Below are 19,686 nucleotides of genomic sequence, written 5' to 3'. Positions count from 1 at the left end.
CTCACACACACCGCAAGTGTTTACTGCTTCCACAAAATTCCCTGTGACATTATTAGTGCTGCTTCCTGAGGCAAGAATCATTATTAATATTGCTCAGTTATAATTAGTGCTGTGTGTGTGTGTGTGTGTGTGTGTGTGTGTGTGTGTGTGTGTGTGTGTGTGTGTGTGTGTGTGTGTGTGTGTGTGTGTGTGTGTGTATTTGCAATTGAATTTGTTTAATTGAAAAAATAAGGATGAAGTTAATCAATTTAGAACCATAAATATCTCTGATTCCTTCATCTCGCACTGTTCTGAAAGAACATAATGCTAAAAGAACATAATAATGAGGGGAAAAAACAGACTGGCACACTATAAACCTGAATAAATTAGTAAAACAAAAAATGAGGCAATCAGTAAAATCACTTTTTTTTTTTAAAGGGATATTTCACCGCTTTTTCATATTAAACTGTGTTATTAGACACACCTCTCTCTAATCGCTCTGATGCGCGGTGACGATCTGATAGCATTTAGCTTAGCCCACTAAGCCCAGTTCATTCACTATGGTACCAAACAGAGATCAAGTTTGAAGTGACCAAACACCTCCACGTTTTCCCAATTTAAATACAGTTACACGAAGAGCTGAACGATCAAGTATGGTGACACAAAATGAAACGTGGCGAGCCATAGTAACCATAGATATGTATACGTAGATGCCTCATTCGAACGCTCCAGGCACGTTGACGTGCCGCCATTTTAGAACGGTCAACTCACGTCAACACTTCCGATCATTGATATGTATATCTATGAGAGTAACTGCACAGCAACATTCGATTTCGAACACCTTAAAAAGTGCATAGCAATACCCTGGCAACTGCATAACTGACCCGCATCCTGACCCTTATCTCTGTGTCATCCCGGTGTTTCCTGTGAAGGGCACGGTGGCAGGTGTATCGTGTTTTACTCATGTCCATTCATACACAGACGCACAAATCCTCACTGCACGTCAGGCTGGCTCAACACAACACATCTCTCACCCAGACGACTGTCCGACAAATCCCAGCAGGCAGCTGCCCGGAATATCAGAGCAGAGTTTTGTCGTGCTTACAGGGTGACTGTACGCTCTGAGATTACACACAGACGAGACCGACGAGAAAATGACAGCGCACTCCCTCGTTGCTTGGCGGTTACGGATACATTGAATTTTAGCACAGACAAAGGTTACCGCATGCAGTAGTGATGAATGTGTCTCCAGCAGTTACTGGGTTTCTTTACCATATAAAACCATAGAGCAAAATCTCAGAGAATGTGGATGTGTCATAAAAAAGCTTTGATGGTCACTATACGAGCACATCCATAGATGACTGAGTGTTATAATCTGTATGAGATTTTATGGATTAATATATCAAATACTGTTATGTAAGATAAAACATGAAATTTAAAACCATGTTTTTGCAGCTGTTTTATTTGCATTCATAATAATGAAGGAAAAGATGAGTCTCACAAATTATACTCTTCAAAATGTCACTCGTACAGATGACCCCTATGGCAATATAGTGTAGTCTTTTTCATTAAATATGCATGAACCCTGACAAAGGTCCGCACTAACATCTACAGCATGTTTTCATTTTTCCAGGTTTTAAATCTTCCTTTACTACGGAGCCCCTAAAGGGACATGGTAAAGGAAAAATGTGCTTGTTTTGCATTGCCTGGGAAACTTTGTGTTTGTGAAAGAACATAAAAGCGTTGACTTATTTTTTTCCTCCTAACTTATATTTTATTTTTCACACTATGTCCCTTTAGGGGCTTCATACTTCAAACTAATTTGGACAAATGATGTCTAAAATGACCCTCTGCAAACATTTACTAATAGACAAAACTAGACAAGAGTTCTAGGTTATACCCACTACAGTACAGTTCTAAAAAAAAAAAAAGCCAAATTCAAAAGTAAAATTAATATTATGGAGCTCCTAAAGGGACATGGTGAAGAAATTTAAATATATATATATTTGGCAATGCTTTTGCATTTTCTCGCCAAATGTTTTGCGTTCCCCCGAGAAACTTTGCGTTCACTCACAAAGAACACAAATGTTTTATAGTTTCTCAGGGGAATGCAAAATCATTGACTTATTATTTGTCCTCCTATCTCATATTTTTTTCCATCACCATGTCCCTATAGGGGCACCGTATAATATGAGATTTATATAGTTTACTTATTCTGTGAGCTTAACCTGAAATGTATTCACTTTTTAGATCCAATATTTCTTAACTGCCTAAATTTTATCTACAGGAGAAGCCAGTGAACAGTAATTGATTGCTACAATATTAGCACAGCGATTTCTCATTGACTGACACAACATGCATTAAAGCCTTCATCACAGCCACTCACAAACTAAACACCAGCTCTAAAACAACACAGACCTTTCTAAATATGTCTTTTCCTTTGCTCAGAAACACATACAATTATACTTAATTCCAGGATTTAATCCAGTCCCATGAAAAGCATGCTGGGAAATCCGCACCCGTTTTCAGTCGATGCCAACTAAATTGATTCATGTAGTTCCAACAGAAAAAGACAGAACATTTTACAAATGTAGCTGGATTGAAAGTGTTGCTTCAGTTCATTGAACAAGGAGCATAAATAAATCTTGAGTGCATGTGTATCCGTATACATTTATCAAATCCATGACATTGCAAGCTAAGCCGCAGAACCTGATTTCAACAAGTGCAACATGTTCCTGGATCGACATCTTTGTTGATTCTGGACAACCTCTTAATCAACCAATCAGATTTGAGGGACACGTTTACAGTTTATGTCAAGTTTAGGCTTACAACCAGGCTTTGGTGCTTCTACATTAGTGTTATGCTGCATTCACATGCTATGGGAATTAACGTAAAGTTTCCAAGGTAAAATTGCACTTGAACACCCTCTTATGTTGTGTTCACCACTGGGACGTTCAGAAATAATGTTGATAGTAATAAATAATGTTGAATAATGGGGAGAACTAGGCCTACTGCTGTGACAAGTATGATTTACAAGTTTTGTAAACCCCCAAAGCAGCTAGATTGGCTTGTGTCATTAATGTAGTGCATATTTACATTTACGAGTAATCATTTGAAGTACATTGAATGTGTTATGCACAGCGAATATGCATTTGACTGAAATTACAGAATCAGCAGAAAGCGGACTAGCGCACTATCTGGATAGCATCGTAAATGTTGGTTGTCAGTGCATGTGACACTACATATAATTTTGGCTATAATAAGATTTTCTCCAATAAATAGACAAGAACAAACCTGGTGTCCTCTCATAATTCCTGTTCATTCCAACTGCAAAGCACTTGAATGCAACAAGCTCGTAATCACGACTTCTGAAGTGAGAAACATGACATTTCCACTTGCACATGAAGGTAGCATTATTCACCTATCGTTTCCCTCTGATTTTAGGGATAACTTATGGGTAGGGTTAGGTTTATGGGTAGGGATATAGTTAGAATTAATGCTGCCTTTCAGTGCCATCAGAATTATCATAAATATGAAATTCCTATAGGTACAAATTGCACATGAACGCCCATTGATGTCGTGTTTACCACTGGAAAGTTCGATAAGATGTCCCGGAATTCCCGAGCTGGGCGTGCCATAAACTTTAAACATGGTGGCGGGGAGAACTACTGCTGTGACAAGTATGATTTTATTAGTTTTTCCCCAAAACAGCTAGATCGTGTCATTAATGTTGTGCATATTTAAATATTCGAGTAGGCTAATAATTTGAAGCAAAAATAGTCTGCATTTGACTGAAATGATCCAGTCCAATCTGGATAGCATCGTAAATTTTTATATGGTTGTCAGTGCATGTGCCACTACATACAATTTTGGTTTTAATAAGATTTTGCCAATAAATAGGTGAGAATAAACCTGGTCCATGATTCCTATTCCTTCTGACAACAAAGTAGCCTAGAAATCTAGACGCACCCTAGCAGCAGCAAATTTAATCTGTCGCGAGTGTCGTCTAGCAACTCTCAATACACTTCTGACCAAACCAAACTCTGGTCGGGCCAATCACATCGTGTATAGAGTTGGTGGGCGGGGCTTAACATGATGACAGCCGAGTTGCGTTTGCGTGCTTCTAGTAAACACAGAAACTGGAGAACGGCGATCTTTCGAATCAGCTTTGACTGCGACTTTTCTCTGAGAAAAGAACAAAGAACGGCACTGAAGTCATTCTTAAAAAGGGAAGATGTGTTCTGAGTTTTGCTGACCGGATACGGCGAATGTTTAATCTATCAATGAGCTCCGCTTCACCTTCGTTGCTCTGGTTGGTTGTAGCACTATCCTATCGCGTGCAGAGGGAGTTTGAAAGATAACCGTTTATCCGCCCCTCAGATTGAGCTGTGAATGGTGAGTTTCCAGACCAAACATCTTGATGTGGGTCTGGCTTGTCAGGCTAACAACAAAGCACGTGAATGCAACAAGCTCTTAATCACGACTACTGAAATGTGGGAATTGACCCTTCGCTAAGCCACGCCCGAATACCACCACAGGCCAATCGTGGCTTAGCAACCGTAACTAGGCACGGAAGGTCTGTCAAGCTTTCGAGCGAGGGAAACATGCCGATGCAAATCTGTGCGTATGGATTGTGCAAATCTGATGCCTATCCTAAAAGTTTGGACAGATGGTGTATTTTTTTTCCTTCCCCAAAACTCAAAACTGAAGGTAAGAAATACCAGCCTTGAATCAAGCAGTGTGTGTGACCCATTCACAACGTTAAATGTCGTCAGGATTAACAAAAACACCTACGTTTGCTTCAACAAACTGAAAATACATGGTTTTTGACTGATGCAAGTTATTACATATGATGCAGTATATAGACTATAAAAAGGACTGTCTTAGCTTTATTTATTAGTTTTGTATTGTAGTTTTGTTTAGACAAAATGTGTGCAAATTAAGACCTTCATCATAAGGATTGTTGCAGTGGCTGTGTTTATAATATTAATAAAACCCATCATGTTTGAGAGACTGGCTTTCTGTTATAAGGTTTCAGTAAATGTGTGGTTTTTGATGAATGGCTCAGGTCAGAATCTCAGGCTAGTGCCAGGTCCAAGGAGTAGATTATAGACACATGATATGTGAGTTGTAGCCCGGCCCGCTAAATATAACGTTAAGCCGGAGAATTATTGCAAAGTTTTCAGGCTAATGTCTTGTGTTTATTCCACAAGATTTATTGATAAGTTGTTTGATTTATAACTATTCGATTATTTTCTCATTTTACTTACCCTGTTGTGCATGAACATACATATGAGGCAGCTGCTGATTGCGCTGAGACCATAGGCTTTAGCTTCAATTTTATTGAAATTATTCTGTAATCGGTTGCATAATATGTCGCGGATATATCCCGCAAATACATACTGCAGTCCCTTTTTTCTTACTCTCTCAGATATTTCCCCTGTTCGCCAGAAATGACTAATTATCTCCTCGGAAATGTCTGACACCGGCGCATACATACTGTAATAGACGTGCCAGGCACGAAAGCTTGACAGGCGTAGCAACAGTAACTACGGGGGGCGGGGCTTAGGGAAGGGTCAATTATGAAATTCCTGATAACATGTGAAGGCAGCATACATTTTTGGACAGGAATGTTGTTCCAGGATCAACAAAATATTTTGACCCAGGAACGCGTCTAACCACAAAATCCGGACGTGCAGACAAGCCACAAGTCCACTAGAAGTACTTTTGACCCTGGCGTAGTAATTATGATCACTATGGTGCGTTTTGCTCGCAGCTTTCTACTAAAGAGAGCCAGTCACTAGGGAGAGTGAAGCGGGACGGGACTGGCCTGCTTTCATCTAAACCCTGTAAGTCCACAAGCGCGTTTGGTGTGGTAAGTTGCAGACTCCAATGGGAACGGTGGCATTCCTCTTGGCTTAAACACACCAATACTGCAGGTCAGAGCTCCATTTGTCTTTCGTGTTTTTGCTCCAGAAATAAACGATGATGAGACTGAAGGGAAGAGAAACTGCCAGCTCGCCCAGCGAGGCCGGCAGATGGCCTGTACCTGAGAGCCACGCTTCACGCAGATCTTCTGTGAGCCATCCTTCAGTTTGTTCGCCCTTCAATGTTTCCTTCTGAAATTTCTCAGCATTCTGATGTTTTCTATTCACAGAAAGTGGAGGGCAAGATAAGCTTGTTTGGAGGTTAAATGTTCAACGCCTGCACAAAAAAGGTACTTCATTTGAGTTTTATGCTGCCTGCTAGTCATAACAGAAATGGTAATATTTAGGAAATTAGTGGATTAGATCATGTAGTTTGCACGCATGAATACGAAGCTTATATATAAGAAAATAGTCTTTGGTTGCATTAGCGCTAAAAAAATCAAACACTGCTTCTGAAGTTGTAAGTAGGATCTTCCCAGAAGAGGCAGAGGGAAATTGTGCTTCATGTGCATTTGGTAGCATCTAAAATTTAATGTAAAGTGTCTTGGAAATGTTCTCATTTTTCTTGATTATGGATTACATGTCAAGTGCAGTTGCTTTGTTTTGTCTTAGTTTGCTTGGAATACAATCATTCCCTGTAAAAAATGGTTTGTCCATGTATAATAGGGATCTACAGATATTGCATGCTCCAATGAAAAATTGTGATTCGTTTCAGTCTGGAGGAATACCAGAAACACTGATGCACAGCTATCTGTCACTTTGAAATATTCTGGTTGCATTGTTTCAGATGATTAATTTGGCACGTATACATGATAAATACGGACTGAAGAAGTTTTGGGAAGAGAGGATTGAAAGCCACGATCAGAGGATGGGAAATGAGGACTCAAGAATGAAGAACAGCGCTTTATCCAAGTGTGTATGTCTATCACGGGAAGTCAAAGCTCTTCTCAAATGATTTACCTTATATATTGTATTGCTTTTCTTTCCATTTGTTACTCTCATTGTTATTTTCTGTGGCGGTAATTGCAAAGAAAGATTAGGTCGAAAAAACTGAAATGAAAAGATAATTTTGATAAACAACCACAAGTCACAAAATCAAACTTGCAGGAACGGACCTTATCGAGGAAACTCATAATAGTTTTTTCTGACCTAGTTTTGTATCCATAAATAGTGTCTTGCTTTTGGAAATGAAAAGCTTCCCCATGAGAGGTTGATGGGTAATTCCAGACAGGCTTCTGGTGCTTGTGTTTGCTGCCCTCTAGTGTTTCCTCACTGTCACTTCAGGAAGGTCAGGGAGGATTAGCACGTAACATGGGTATAAATCTCCAGGCTTTGGACCTCGTTCAAATCAATTTGAAGAGACAGCTGTAGACGCGAGCTGGGCTTTCCGAGCGTGTAATGAATATATAGATTGTTCTTTCAGATAAACCACAGCCACAACAGTATATATATATATATATATATATATATATATATATATATATATATATATATATATATATATATATATATATATATATATATATATATATATATATATATATGCCTATATTCTATTGGTAACACTTTACAATAAGGTTACATCAGCCATAGGCTAGTTAACATGAACTAAACATTAACAATATTACAGCATTCATAAATCGTAGTTAAAGTATTAGTTCACTTTAAAATGTAAATTACCCTATGATTTACTCACTCTCAAGGAGGGGTGTAAAGGTAGCCTATGTATTCATACGAACCGTTTCAGGGCTTTCTGTTCGGTGTGTAGGCTATACCGAACGGTTCCGAATGCAATGTTTAACAGTTTACAGTAGGTTTGTTTTAAAATGTTAGTTCACCCAAAAATGAAAATTCTGTCATTAATTACTTACCCTAATGTCGTTCAACACCCGTAAGATGTCTGCTCATCTTCGGAACACAAATCAAGATATTTTTGTTAAAAATCAGATGGCTCTGACTTTACGGTCTAACGTTATGCTCAGAAAGGCCTTCATTGACACCAATGTCATTTCCTCTCTCAAAGGTTACTAAAGACGTCGTTACAAAGCCCATCTCACTACAGTGGCTCTACAATCATTTTATGAAGCCATTAGAATAGCTTTTGTGCACACAAAAAACAAATAACGACTAATATAGTGGTGGACCGATTTCAAAACAAAGCCTCGAACTGTCATGAATCAGTGTAACTGATGGCGTGTCAAACCCCAGGGGCGGGCAAATCGCCAAACTGATGAAATCACATGACTTTGGCGATCCGAATATCCTCTCCACAGCTGTTAGTAGCTATAGGCTACACTACAGAAAGGACAGAAAGGACTCTTTCACTGAATATATGACCTATATTAGGCTATATATTCATTATATTCTACTTAACCCTGTTAATGATGTCTTGTTTATTTAATGTATGTTTATATAAATCTGTTATGAAAATGACAGACCGTGTGTGTAAATGATTATATTTCAACAACGAATTGGGAGTGTGTGTGTGTGTGTGTGTGTAAATATTAGTAAATATTAAAGGTAGCCTAAATATTAAATTACCTTTAGTATTATAGTAATGTGCAAGTAAGGGCTCCCTACAGTTTATAGTGATATATTTAAAGGGGGGGTGAAATGCTGTTTCATGCATACTGATCTTTTTACACTGTTAAAGACATGGAATCCCATACTAAACATGGACAAAGTTTCAAAAGTTAAGGTGGACGTTTGATGGGAGTATTTCTTTGTCAAAAATACTACTTCCGGTTAGTCATAAGTTTCGGCAAGTTTTTTGCGATCATGCGTCCCCATTGACGTTAGTGGGGGCGGAATTTCCTTGTATGGGCCTTACGGACAATTCTACCGGAAGCGTGTGAGAGAGAGAGAGGGAGAGAGAGAGAGGGAGAGAGCGAAAGCAACAGGCTATGCCCATCAAAGCGCTCGTAGGCTGCGCTGCACAGGTAATGTGCACAATTAACAATGACATCAAAAAGTGCGTTTTTGGTTGCCAGACCAAGACAGTCCTGCACAGATTCCCCCAAAACCCCGCGGTAAGGCAACAGTGGATGTAATTTGCTTTTCCGGATCAGCAACTGAGTTGCGCGAATGTTTATATCTGTTCGCTGCATTTCGGTGCCGACTGTTTCATAAACATGGCCCAGCATGACGCCGGATTTTCCAATCGCCTAATGCTGAAGGATGGAGCAGTCCCAACGTTAGAACCGCGGGCGGTGAGTTAGACTGCTTCAAATGTCTGTGTCTATGCTCATCAAGTAGCCCAAACATGATCACGTATAGTTACTATATATTACTATATATAGAAATTGATCAATGGAGCATGCGATGTGTAGTGCGTGTACATTTGTTTAGCTGGCCACTATATGTGTAACTTTATGTTTGTGTATTGTAAAAGCACTCAACAATACACAAAGAGTGGGGAAATATGTTGAACTAAATAAGCACGCTTCTTCATTCAAATGCGCTACTATTCCGTGTCTTTCTATGTAAACACTAACTTAACCTGTCTACACAAACCACGCGTAAACACACAAACACACGTGCACAACTGCACTTCCCACATGTACACCTTCAAAGACAAAAATACGACGATATAATTCAAGTATAAATATGTAAATAACACAAGCCGCTAAGCATATTATATAGTTAGTGTATATCGTACCACATAGAGACGTCCTGCTCTAGTCGTTTTTGCTGCTGCTCCTGTTCAACTGCAGCCTCTGGGTCTGATTCCGGATCATAGATGTATGGCTGTATCTGATTAAAAGCCATATTTTTATTTTGAATAAAGTTTTTTCCCCGCTGTTAGGGATGACAGCTTTACGACGCACTCGACGCACTCAACACAATAGCAGCAGCGAGCACACGTCATTATTTAGCTCCGCTCACACGACACGCCCCCACCCGCTCGGCTTTTTTCGGAAAGACTCGGAACAGCGCATCTTTCTTATATAATTATAAAAAAAATAAAGACTTTTCGGAGATATGCAGGATGCAATGCTACTCTATAGGTACTCAAGATTGACATGACACTGACTGAAACTGAGTGTTTCACCCCCCCTTTAAGAAACTTTTAGTTATAATTGAATTAATTTAAGGATAGGCACAGGTTTTCAGTAAACCACTGCTGAATAAAAATATATTTCTCATTGTTAGTTGATGTTCACAATGCATTAGCTGAGACCTTGTTACCATTCTATTCTACAATACATGACAAAATTGTGTTTTTCAATGAAAGATTCCTGTATTCATTTGAATCACAGACCAACATTTTCTTCAATTTTATAAATTATATATAACTAAACGATATTTAATAAACATAAGACTCGCCAGTGTAAAGTAAAGTCTATGTGAGAATATGGCAGTAAAACATTTCTATCATAAAGACTCATAAATTATCATAAATGTTTTCCTTCAGGTTACGTGAAGAGTGGATCCAGAGGCTTCAGTTCCGGGACCAACATGTGATCGCGACCATGAGAGAGGAGCAAATAAGAAGAGCTCAGAGGGTTCAGGGGATTTTAAGAGTTTAGATGTCAGAAAAAAACCAAAAGCACTTCTCTAATGCACTTCTCAGAAGAGCCTGACATACACTCTCAAAAAAAAGAAAAAAAGGTACAAAAGCTGTTGGGAACGGTACGAAAGGATGTACGCTTTTGGAGCATTTGAGGTGCTAATATCCTATCTTTAGGTACAAAGGTGTAACATTTGAAAGGCTATACCGCAAGCTTTTACACCTTTTTTTTATTCTGAGTGTATATCAGTATAAAAGTCACAGTCTATTTCTTTACCTTAACTAGTTTTTGTGCCTTTGAGACAAGGATGCTGTTGCAGACACACACCATTAAACTAAATGTGATCTTGCCTTCCAGCATTTGTCTTTCATGTAAGGCTCATTGGGTTACATAGAATATATTCTTACCAAGTTTTGTTTTTTATTAAAAAATATCATACTTTCACTGTGAAGCTTTATGCTTTTACTGAGAAAGAGCAAATGCATTATTTGTCGTGGTCGCTGGCTTTCTATTAAACTGTTTTAACATTTCCCTCTTTAAAAATAAGTTTGCTCTGTCTGACATGATATAAGACATGACATGTTTTTTCATTATGTTAAGACATATTGGTCTTGTCAAGCTCAATATAATTACACTATTTATAATACAAAAACACACGTGCAGATGCAAAGAGAGAGAGAGAGAGAGAAAATAAAAAGAACACTTTCTATTTTCACTTTCATTTCATTTGCAAACCTTCCCTTTGTGATAAAAAGAGGAACTTTTTTAAGTTGCAAGAGTCAGTTTTCTTAATAATTGTCAGCAAAATTGCATCTAAATATGATATGATTATTTTATTATTTTTTGCTTTTGCTCATCATGATCATGCCGTGAAATGTTTGAGTCTTCATCAAGTTGTTGATGCAGACAGTATGTTCAGTATGTTGATTCATTTTCTGTCAAAGTCTCTCTTAACATCATAAAGGGTGGATTAAGAATTAAGGCCAAAACTCAGGCCACTACACAGGACAGTTGTGCCATTAAAGGGATAGTTCACCCAAAAATGAAAAGTACCCCATGATTTACTCACTCTCAAGTCATTTTAGGTGACATTATTCTTTCAGATGAACACAATCAAAGTTATGTTAAAACATGTCTTGGCGCTTTCAAGCGTTATAATGGCAGTGAATGGCAGCAGAAAATTTGAAGCCCCAAAAAGGGCATCCATCCATTATAAGTATTCCACGCAGCTCCGGGGGTTAATAAAAGCCTTCTGAAGTGATTTGATGGGTTTGTGTAAGAAAAATATCCAAGTCAGTTTATAGGCTATCGCTATCACAAGACAAATTGTTTAGAACATTTTCTGAAGATTATAATTCATATAATATTGCTTAAATGTTTCATATAGTATTGCTTTATGTGAATATAAAGTTGGATATTTATATCTATAATAGTTAAGTAAAATTAGCAACTCATTTTGTGTCTCAATCATGAGCTCCCTAGTTCAGGAATTCATCAGGGAGGCTGGTTCTACCAGACTCTCGTACATTTCATTTGGACAGAGGGTCTGGCCACTCGCCATTGAAAAGCGTTTACTTCCTTGAAGGCAGTTGCGGATAGCCTACCTTGATCAAGGTTACAATCATAGGCGTAATTTGCGGGATGGGCCAGACTAGTTCCCCATTAGGGAACTAGACCATTAGACATTTAGACCATTTGGGATTACAAGCAAAGTTTGTGAATCTATGACTTTATTCACGTGAAAGATCTTGGCACTAACACTATATTGATGTCGGTTTGACGGCTTGCGTTTAAATGCGTAACCACTCCTGTCCAACCGTTAGTCTGCTATGAGTGAGAGATAGAGAGGAGGAGCGCTGAGGTAAAACCCTGCCCTCTGTTCAATATTCTGTTTCACTTGAAAAAACGTCACAACACTGAAGAACACTCACTTGCTACTTCTGGTTCATTGGGACTTTAAAACTATTGGATCTGCCATAACAGTAACGTTTGGTCCTCCTGACCTGTCATCTCAAACCTCAAACTAGCACGACATCAACGTCATCGTTCTCAGCCCTTCCCTCTGTTCACTGATTGGACCAGTTAAATTTTGACCGGAGAAAACCAGAGAATAGGCTATATCGCAGACGACGTACTGATGGAAAATTAAAATTGAGCGGAAGTATGTAGGAGAGCGGAGCAAGGCTACTGATCAGGGAGTCTGCTACTATAAGGCTGTTTCAATCGCAAAATTCTTCCAGTGGGCTAAAACATTTGCTCCCTTAAAAACCTGTGAAAACCAGGCAGGGATCACTGATGCTGAAGTTCCCTTAAAGGAACACTCCACTTTTAAAAAAAAAAATAGGCTCATTTTCCAAGTCCCTTAGAGTTAAACTGTTGAGTTTTACCGTTTTTGAATCCATTCAGCCGATCTCTGTATCTGGCGGTAGCACTTTTAGCGTAGCTTAGCATACATCATTGAATCAGATTAGACCATTAGCATCGTTCTCAAAAATGACTAAGACTTTATTTTTTCAAAGATAATATTTTCAAACATAACATTACTATTCTGTAGTTACATCGTGTACTAAGAGCAACGGACTTCTCTCATTCCGGTGTAATAATCAGGGAACTTTGCTGCCATGCAATGGGTGCAGCAGTGCAGTGATATTACGCAGAAAATAGTACCTAGCTATATCGGCTTAAAAAAAATTGTGTTTTTCATTTTCCGTTGGTCTTAGTACACGATGCAACTACAGAAGAGTCAAGTTTTAAATGTAGTAAGTTTTGAAAATATAGTAAAAGTCTTTTGAGTGCGATGTTAATGGTCTAATCCGATTCTATGATGTATGCTAAGCTATGCTCAAAGTGCTACTGCCAGATACAGAGATCGGCTGAATGGATTCAACCGTTAACCCTTAACTCTAAGGGACTTGGAAAATGAGCCTATTTCCAAAAAAAGTGGAGTGTTCCTTTAACAATTAATGTATGGCTGAAATGTTGCAGGTATATGAAACAAGCAAAGTATTTGTCATAATGTATTTTACATGATATTAAAAAAAGTTATGCTTTTGTTCATGAATAAAATATTGAGAACGTTGTAATGCCAAGTTACAGGATTGAGCAGCCCTGTTGTAAACCATAAAGTGATTCGCGACGTAGGAAGCTGATTGAGACGCACCTTATGTAGGCCTAACTGTCACAGCAGGCGATGTAGTCTCAGCCTCAGACTGAGCACAGGTGATGCACATGAAAGTCCATTTTTCAGCAGGTAAGAGATACTGACCTCTGGTGGTGGATGGCACAGCAGTATGTGTTATATTAAAGGTGCACTATCTAGTATTTTTGAAGTAAAATATCCAAAAACCACTAGGCCGGTGTTATATATTTTGTTCAGTTGAGTTCTTACAACATCCCAAATGTTTCCAACTATTTGTAAATTGTGAGAAAATTGCTATTTTAACCAAAGAGCTGGAGGCACGTCGCCTGTCAAATGTGTCATATCTATGTACTCTCAGTTTCCGGTTTCATTCTGCAGAAACGCTTTACTCTTAGCAGTGTTTAAGAGTGTCACAGCAACGTGTCAAAGTTGTTTTACGTTAGGCTATTAGACACATTTGTCATAGTATAAAACAGCAATGACAATCAAGTCGCCACGGTGTAGTTTTGGATTATTTTTCTTAATATATAGTTTACTTAAATTAGTAGCCTGCTTTTAGTACACTGCAGGAAGACTGTTAAAAGAGAGAAAAATGATGATTAAAGATGAAGAATTTATTACAAATGTTGACCACTGATCAGTTGCAGGAGCTGATATTTTCCCTATAGGAGTTCATAAAAATAAAAACACTGAAAAACCTATAATCTTAATGTTGTTAAGAATTCACAATATGAATAAACTTGCCTTTTACACTGACACCCTAATGCATTAAAAAGAGGAACATGTTTAAATAGGAAATTTTACCGAGGCAGGGTTCTTCTTCTGAGAAATAGTCAGCAAAACACGTATCCTAAACGTGATCGCTTATTTTTGCAGTGTAGTCGAAAGACTTAAGTAGATTGTGTGGGACAGTTCTAAATCAGGGAATGCCTATCTTACAGTAATCGGAATATCCCACGGCCTACCCTCTTCGTTCAATCACTACACGTTCTATTGTTAAACATTTGACAGTTTATTTCTGTGTTTGGGATTCCTAGGGTGGTTCAAAGTGACCAGAGATCAGATTGTATCTTATATCTTTCAGAAAGTCTTGCAGCAGCGTGATGTGAGGCAAAACCACTCTAGTGCCTATCCTGACCAAACCTTCAAGTGTTTGCTACAGCCTTATTGTCTGAAATTAAAACACACTGTAACTTGAATAAGGAGTTGCCCTGGTTATTGTTAGCGGCTTATGAGGTGGATCAGGACAGTCTAGATTTTAGTTCCAATGAGTTGGTCTATGGTCATAAAATGTGTGTACCACTGGCTGTTCTTCAGGAGGTTCTACATGCGGCCAGATCCACCTCAGAGTTTGATACAATACATAAATGGCTTTAGAAGTTGTTTATACTTAGCTGGTCAAAAGGAAAATTTGTTGAAGAAACAAAAGATGATGCGTTTGTTTGATCGAAACTTGGACCCGTGTGTGTTTTGTCCTGGTGACCAGGTGTTGGCCCTGTTGCCTCTTCATACTTCTCCTTTTTGTGCCAACTTTTCTGGTCCATATAAAGTGTAACATCAAGTTTACTTGATTTTCTGCTGAGCAGAAAACACGCTTACAGTTGTGCCATACTTAAACATGTTAAAACCCCTTTTTTCTGAAATCCATAGCTACAGACCTCCAAACTTCATGGGGTCTTCAGATTAGCTCAAGAACAGTGCATTGTGAGCTTCATTGAATTGGTTTCCATGGGCAAGAAGCTGCATCCAAGGCATGTGCAATGGAAAGAGTGGGATGAAGTGGTGTAAAGCACGCCACCACCGGACTCTAGAGCAGTGGAGATGGGTTTGGCGGTTGCCAGGAGACACAGTACTTGCCTGACTGCCAAGTGTAAAGTTTGGTGGAGAGAGAATTATGGTGTGGGCTTGTTTTTCAGGGGTTGGGCTTTGCCCCATATTTCCAGTGAAAGGAACTCTTAATGTTTCAGCATACCAAGACATTTTGGACAATTTCATGCTCCCAACTTTGTGGGAACAGCTTGGGGATGTTCTAACATGACTGCAAATCAGTGCAAAAAAAAAAAGTCCATAAAGACATGGATGAGTGAGTTTGGTGTGGAGGAACTTGACTGGCCTGCACAGAGTCCTGACCTCAACCCAACAGAACACCTTTGGGATGAATGAGCCAAGCCTTCTCGTCCAACATCAGTGCCTGACCTCACAAATGAGAATGTGAAATGTGAGTGGTCCTTGCATTGTCAACAAACTTTGACAATGTGAAGCTGTTCCTTAGCATTTCGCTGTCCTGGTTGGCCCACACAAAGGACTGCCTTTTCAGCAGGCATTCAAGTAAAAAGCCTATTATTTGTGCAAATTAGAACAACGTCCAATCACTCTGTCATTTTCACAATGTAAATTACAACCAGATGACCTGGACCCCAATACAAAGCTATTTATAAAATATATATATATATATTAAATGGCATTAAAAATTGATTTGGGTTGAAAATAGTTTTATTCGGCTGTGTGTGAAGAAAAAAAGAGTGCAGAGTAAATCGAGAGACATTAAACTAGAAAGGCTAGGAAAACATTTGACCAAGACAAGGATGGCCTACAGTTTAACCTCATTAGATATGGCCAAAGAATTACAACATTGACAAATGTTACAGCCCAAATATAACACTGATATGAAGGTTTAATGATCATAAAACATTAATTCTATCTTAAAACATAAAACTGTATACTTAGTTTTAGCTATAACATCTTGATGATAATGCAAACTGTGATATGTGGCATAACAATATTAGCAAAACTACAAAATGATTGAAAACAATATGATAAACAGTAAAATATTAAAATCTTGACTGATGTTACGTCAATGGTATAGCATTAGTAGTAGTAGTTTGTACTGCATATACAGACACTAGAATGTTCCATATGACAGAATATTCATGTATATCTTTAATTAAGACAAGTGTGCATCTGTAGACCACATGCAGTCAGTGTATAAACCGTTAACTTCCTCAAATCACACATAAGATGCACTATAATAACATTTCAGAATATAAGAATGCATATTAGAAAGTGCAGTGTCATGAATCTGTTCAACAAAAACCCAATTCATTCATATAACTAACGATACAAAGAACACAACAAAAACAGAGCATTGCTAAGAATAACAAAAACAATATTCATTCTCTATCATATGTTTCAATGCAGATGTTTTAGATGCACTGTAAGAGTTTCACAACTTCCTGACCAGAAAAAAATGAGTGGACACTTCCTACTCAAAAGAGCTAGAATAAGCTAGGCCTTTTGCATAGGCTATCTTAAGTTTAAAGGGTTAGTTCACCCAAAAATGAAAATGATTTCATTAATCACTTACCCTAATGTCGTTGGACTCCCGTAACACGTTTGTTCATCTTCAGAACACAAATGAAGATATTTTTGTTGAAAGCTGATGGCTGAGAAAGGCTTCAGAAAGGCCTCCATTGGCATTCAGTACATTCCCACTCACAAGACCCATAAAGGCACTAAAGACGTCGCTACAAAGTCCATCTCACTACAGTGGCTGTACAATAATTTTACGAAGCAACGAGAATAGTTTTTGTGCGCAAAAAAAATCAAAATAACGACTTTATCCGCCAAGTTATTGTCTTCCGTTTAGGTCTCGGACGTGAACTCAGGCGATAGCGGCGCTGCTCCTCTTCCAGGTCACGTATCTGAACGGCGGAGCTGCGTCATATTCTCGCGCATGCGTCGAGTTAACAATAACAATAACAATAACTTAGTGGATAAAGTCGTTATTTTGATTTTAGTGCGCACAATAACAATTTTTGTCACATTGTAAAATTATTGTACAGCCACTGTAGTGAGATGGACTTTGTAGCGACGTCTTTAGTGCCTTTATGGGTCTTGTGAGTGGGTCAGTGGGAATGTACTGAATGTCAATGGAGGCCTTTCTGAAGCCTTTCTCAGCCATCAGCTTTCAACAAAAATATCTTCATTTGTGTTCCGAAGATGAACGAAGGTCTTACGGGTGTCCAACGACATGAGGGTGAGTAATTAATGAAAAAAAAACACATTTTTGGGAGAACTAACCCTTTAATATTTAAAGCAAAATAAAGATTTTTTTTTGTTTTTGTCAAGATAGTTCACAATAGAATTTGGTCGAGAAAATTTTTCTGGGAATAATAAAACAATCTCATCAAAGAAACCAAAAAGTATTTGGACATACGTAAGTTGCACTCAAAAATGTCTGTATGGCCTTGCATTAGATACAAAATATCAAAGCAATTGAAAAGAGTCTCGTTTGAAAGTGCAGAGAAAAATCTGTTCACAACATTGAGTGCATTTGTTGCGACTGGGTGGATCGGGATATTTGTGTTCCCTCCTCAGCGAAAGCCTTTTCAAAAATGTGTCTCAGAGAAAGTTTAACTTTGTTCTTAAAATCCTGCCCCATGAAAACATACAGAACGGGGTTTAGGCAGCTGTTGATAAACGCCAAAGAGATGACCAATGGATCCACTGCCACTGCCCCCTCCATACTCGATTCCCCTCCATACATTACTATCAAGTCCACCACGTGATACGGCAGCCAGCACAGAAAAAACGCCACAACGACAGCCAACATGATGCGAAACGCTCGGCCAGACTGAAACTGACTCCTGCCTAGCTTGCGTGCGATGATTCCATAGCATGACGTGATGCATACGAGCGGTATCAAAAAGCCAAACACAATTCTGATGATTCTAGATGATCTGAGCATTCCAGATGTTGTAACGTCCTCATCAGAATGAAACGTGCAGAGTGTGATGTTAAAATCTTCATCGGTGTAAGCCTGTCTTAATATCATAAAGGGCAAGCTGAGCACCAGAGCCAGAACCCATGACACTACACAGGACAGCCGCGCAACAAACAAGCTGCGGTTATTCTGAGCCCAAACCGGTGTGATCACCTGGGTGAACCTATCTAGACTAATCAAGTTCAAGGTGAAAACACTGGCAAACATGTTAATAACTATAACAGAGGGGAGAATCTTACACATGACGGACCCATACGGCCAGTGATGGTCGAGGAGGATCTCCGCCATGTTGAACGGAATGGAGAGGCAGCAAAAGAGGTCGGCAGTCGCTAGATTGAGAAACCATATTGTATTGACTGTCCTCTTCATCTTCATTCCAGCAATGTACACAACAAAGATGTTTCCGGGAACTCCGAGGAGAAACGTCAGGCTGTAGATGAACAGAGAAATCACCCTCATAGAATTGCTCACCTCCACTGGGCTCACCTCGCTCTCATTTGCACACCACAGACAATCATATCCACTTGAGTAGTTGTAATCGTCCTCAGATGTCTGGTTCATTTTGCTGGAGTTGATGCTGTCCAAAGTGCTCCGTTTATCCTACAAATATCACATATTATCTGTCAAACATTTAACAGATGCTTTTATCCCACACATGAGGAACATAAGAAATTTTACTTTGACTAAACATTTATTTAATATTTTATGCATATTACATACTGCCATAAAAAAAACTGTACTCACTTCACCAGCTGCGCTGCTCTTGCTAGCGATACTTCACCCCTTTCACCACTTCAAGGCGGAACCACAGGAAATGGGAGGAAGTCCTAATCATTAGATGAAAGAACTGACATAGAACTGAACATACAGAAGAACTGTTGTGGTAATTGCATGAATACTTATTAAACAGACAATTTCAGAGTCATTATTCTATGTAGAATGTTGACCTTGCAGCACAAACTAACCTTTGACGCTAATATAATCTCTCATATTCTGGGTTTACTCTTTTAAAGAGTGGTAAAACAAAACCATGATAAGAGAAGCAGAGACGTTGTGGATATCAACAACTTGTAACATTGCCAGTCATTATTTGCTGTAATATGTAGAAAAGTCTGTGACCAGCCGAAACCCCCGAAACGAACAGCAAGTTTCTAAACTAGTCACGAGACAATCTAATTAAACTCATACTATATATGGCAACAGCATCATAATCCGGAAACCATTTACAAATTGATGTTTGTTATAGTCAGCGTGACTGTTGGTGATTATTGCATTCCTAAGAGCTGACTACATGCGAATCAGAAAGGAATTTAGATATTTGTTTGCCTTGCCAAAAGATGAGTTGGT

The 19,686-nt window shown here is 38.7% G+C and overlaps 2 protein-coding genes across 4 annotated transcripts in view; both read right to left on the bottom strand.

Annotated features, from left to right (window-relative positions):
* The window catches only part of LOC137062864 (uncharacterized), a 59,623-nt gene extending 51,539 nt beyond the window's left edge, over nucleotides 1–8,084 (bottom strand). For all 3 annotated transcript variants that reach the window (XM_067433795.1, XM_067433794.1, XM_067433793.1), the window contains exon 1: nucleotides 7,778–8,084. The gene's annotated coding sequence lies outside the window, so the exon portion shown is untranslated. The remainder of the gene's footprint in view (nucleotides 1–7,777) is intronic.
* A 9,505-nt stretch (nucleotides 8,085–17,589) lies between these two features.
* c3ar1 (C3a anaphylatoxin chemotactic receptor) lies at nucleotides 17,590–19,294 on the bottom strand. The gene is made up of 2 exons (XM_067433425.1): nucleotides 19,084–19,294; nucleotides 17,590–18,939 (listed from the first exon to the last, which is right to left on the bottom strand). Exon 2 carries the CDS (start codon nucleotides 18,898–18,900, stop codon nucleotides 17,872–17,874), a length of 1,029 nt encoding a protein of 342 aa, XP_067289526.1. The 5' UTR covers nucleotides 18,901–18,939; nucleotides 19,084–19,294; the 3' UTR covers nucleotides 17,590–17,871.
* Between the last annotated feature and the right edge of the window lie 392 nt (nucleotides 19,295–19,686).

Source organism: Pseudorasbora parva, chromosome 23 (genome assembly GCF_024679245.1).
Source record: "Pseudorasbora parva isolate DD20220531a chromosome 23, ASM2467924v1, whole genome shotgun sequence".
NCBI lineage: Eukaryota > Metazoa > Chordata > Actinopteri > Cypriniformes > Gobionidae > Pseudorasbora > Pseudorasbora parva.
The sequence above is the reverse complement of the archived record's forward strand: the minus strand, read 5'-3'. Positions and strand labels throughout refer to the sequence as shown.

Excerpts from the sequence above, each read along its gene's own strand:
- c3ar1 (XM_067433425.1), bottom strand. The coding sequence starts at position 18,900 with ATGAACCAGACATCTGAGGACGATTACAACTACTCAAGTGGATATGAT.